Raw genomic sequence first — 2,241 nt, forward strand, 5'->3', positions numbered from 1 at the left:
ATAAGAATGTTTGAAGCAAAAATATTAATGCAAAATTTCTTTTGACTTGGTTTAGTTTTGGATTAAGTTTTTCAGTGAAAAATTTTGTGTTCTTTAACTTACTGAGTAACATTAGCTTTCGACATGTAACCAACTTGGAGTAAATTAGCCTACAGTATTTGTTTTTATACAGGATCTGTGATTCGTTATATAAACGCAATTTTATACCATCCCAGACAGCCACTTTATCTGGTCCAGATTTGGTCGAGATTTGGTCAGAGCCGTACCCGACCTGACATAGATCAGAACCAGGTAAAGTGACTGTCTGAGATAACTGTTTTCGAAACTCTTCTGGGCAATCTAATTGAGCATAAGCTATATAACGACACTTTATTTCTAGACATACCCTTTGTTGACAGCCAACAAACTTAATTAACTTTAGAAGCAAATGACACGAGTGAAAATATGACTACAACTACACCATTACATTTTCGGAGTAACTGGACTCTGGACAATAACGTAACTGATCCACCACCACGGTACATTCGTGTAGATCACCTCGATTGGACAATACCTGTGATTCTTAATGCGGTCCTCATTTTAGCTACGATGTGGATTATATTTTCTTTAATCCATTTTGGAGTCAAAGCGGGAAAGTGGAGCAAGAGAACAAAACGTAATCCCGACAAACTCAGCGGAGGAATAGTCTACACTTCCACAATTGTTTGCGCTGTAATGTCACTGTTACGCTTCGGAACAAGCCAAGTAGTGATGAACATTGGATTTTCTGAAAACGCAGATAAAGTTTGCGAAGCGGTTTCAGACACCTCGTTTGTGATGTACTCTCTTATGCTATTTGCAGTGTATGTATTTCTGTGGCTTCGTCAAGGTATTTTCTATGCAAACAACATGCTTCATATTGGCTTCAGCATCACTGTGCGTGTCTTTAGTGCAGGCAGCATTTTAATTATATTTCTTGCTGGCCTGGGTGCAATATTTGTGAGCACCCTTCCGGTAAATTATCCCTCATCAACAACAGGATGTAGATATGTTTCATCCGACTCTCACGACACTATGACGTGGATAATCTGTGGAGCAATCGTGATCACTGGTCAGATGATATTACTTGGGCTGTTTATTTATCCATTCAAAGATCACATCAAATGTGCCACATGTAACAACTGCTGTTCAAAACCAAACGAGACAAAAGTTATTGAAGGAAATCATTCTTGCAAAATTGTTATGAATAACAATCCTTCGCAAGTCATGACTTACGTGCAAACCGTTGATGTTGAAGAGAACAACTTTAACAACAGCAAGAACAACAGCAACAATAATAACAACGACAAACGAACCAGCAGAAAGAGCAACAACATGGTAAAGCGTATCATGCTGCGAACTATTGTATTTTCGGTTGTCACTGTGGTAAGCGACATTGTCTTACTTTTGATATCTACCTATGTTATCGTGGACACGAAACACAGAAGAATTTCCGTAATCGCGTATGACATCAACACGATGTTGAATTTATTATTTGTAATTGGCTCGTTTCTGTCATACAAACAGATGCTTTTATCTCCAATCAGCCGTTCGACTGGAGTTATTGCATCTTCACAACAAAGTTCAAACAGTCACCAATCCAGAGACAGGCTTTGAATTCTGGCAATTTTAAAACGTGGTAGAAATTTATGGAATCGCAACAGAACGTGACAGAATTTTCTGAAAAAGTTATCGCATAGAGCTAAAAGTACCAACAACACCTTACTAAATTCGTTTGGAAATGGTCATTGCTGATTGGAAAGAGTTTTTGAATTTGCATATTGACAAGCCTACATCTGGTCATTTCTGATTAGAAAAAGTTTTTAAACCTGTGACAAGCGTACAATTTTTTTCAAGATCAACTGAAACTGTGTTGACTTCGCATATCCAGCACAATCTCACACTGGAGTGAATTGCGTATTGTCGATTTTTTTATTATTGTTTTGTTGTTATGCCATCACTTGCAGTGTTTGTTTGTTTATGTCGCAAAAGTGATTTGCAATGATTTAGCATCATTTATGTGCAGTCAGAGTTAATTGTTTAAGAAAAAAATGATTTAATTGCAACACGGCTTCAATGTTTAAAACGATCCAAAGTGGGAAAGGTGTTTTGATGGAAGATAATTGTGAAACAATTTGTGACATTCCAGCCAGAAAATCAGTCGCTTTTTATGAAAAATTAAATGCAAAAGAAGTCTGACTTACTGGCTGCAAAGTTGCCACG

The 2,241-nt window shown here is 37.3% G+C and overlaps 1 protein-coding gene across 1 annotated transcript; it reads left to right on the plus strand.

Moving 5' to 3' along the window:
- The first annotated feature begins 444 nt into the window (after positions 1-444).
- On the plus strand, positions 445-1,635 carry LOC145776118 (uncharacterized). Its single transcript, XM_082587521.1, has one exon. The coding sequence runs from the start codon at positions 445-447 to the stop codon at positions 1,633-1,635; it is 1,191 nt and encodes a 396-aa protein (XP_082443647.1).
- The last annotated feature ends 606 nt before the right edge of the window (positions 1,636-2,241 follow it).

Source organism: Aplidium turbinatum, chromosome 8, assembly GCF_918807975.1.
Source record: "Aplidium turbinatum chromosome 8, kaAplTurb1.1, whole genome shotgun sequence".
In the NCBI taxonomy this organism is placed as follows: Eukaryota; Metazoa; Chordata; class Ascidiacea; order Aplousobranchia; family Polyclinidae; genus Aplidium; species Aplidium turbinatum.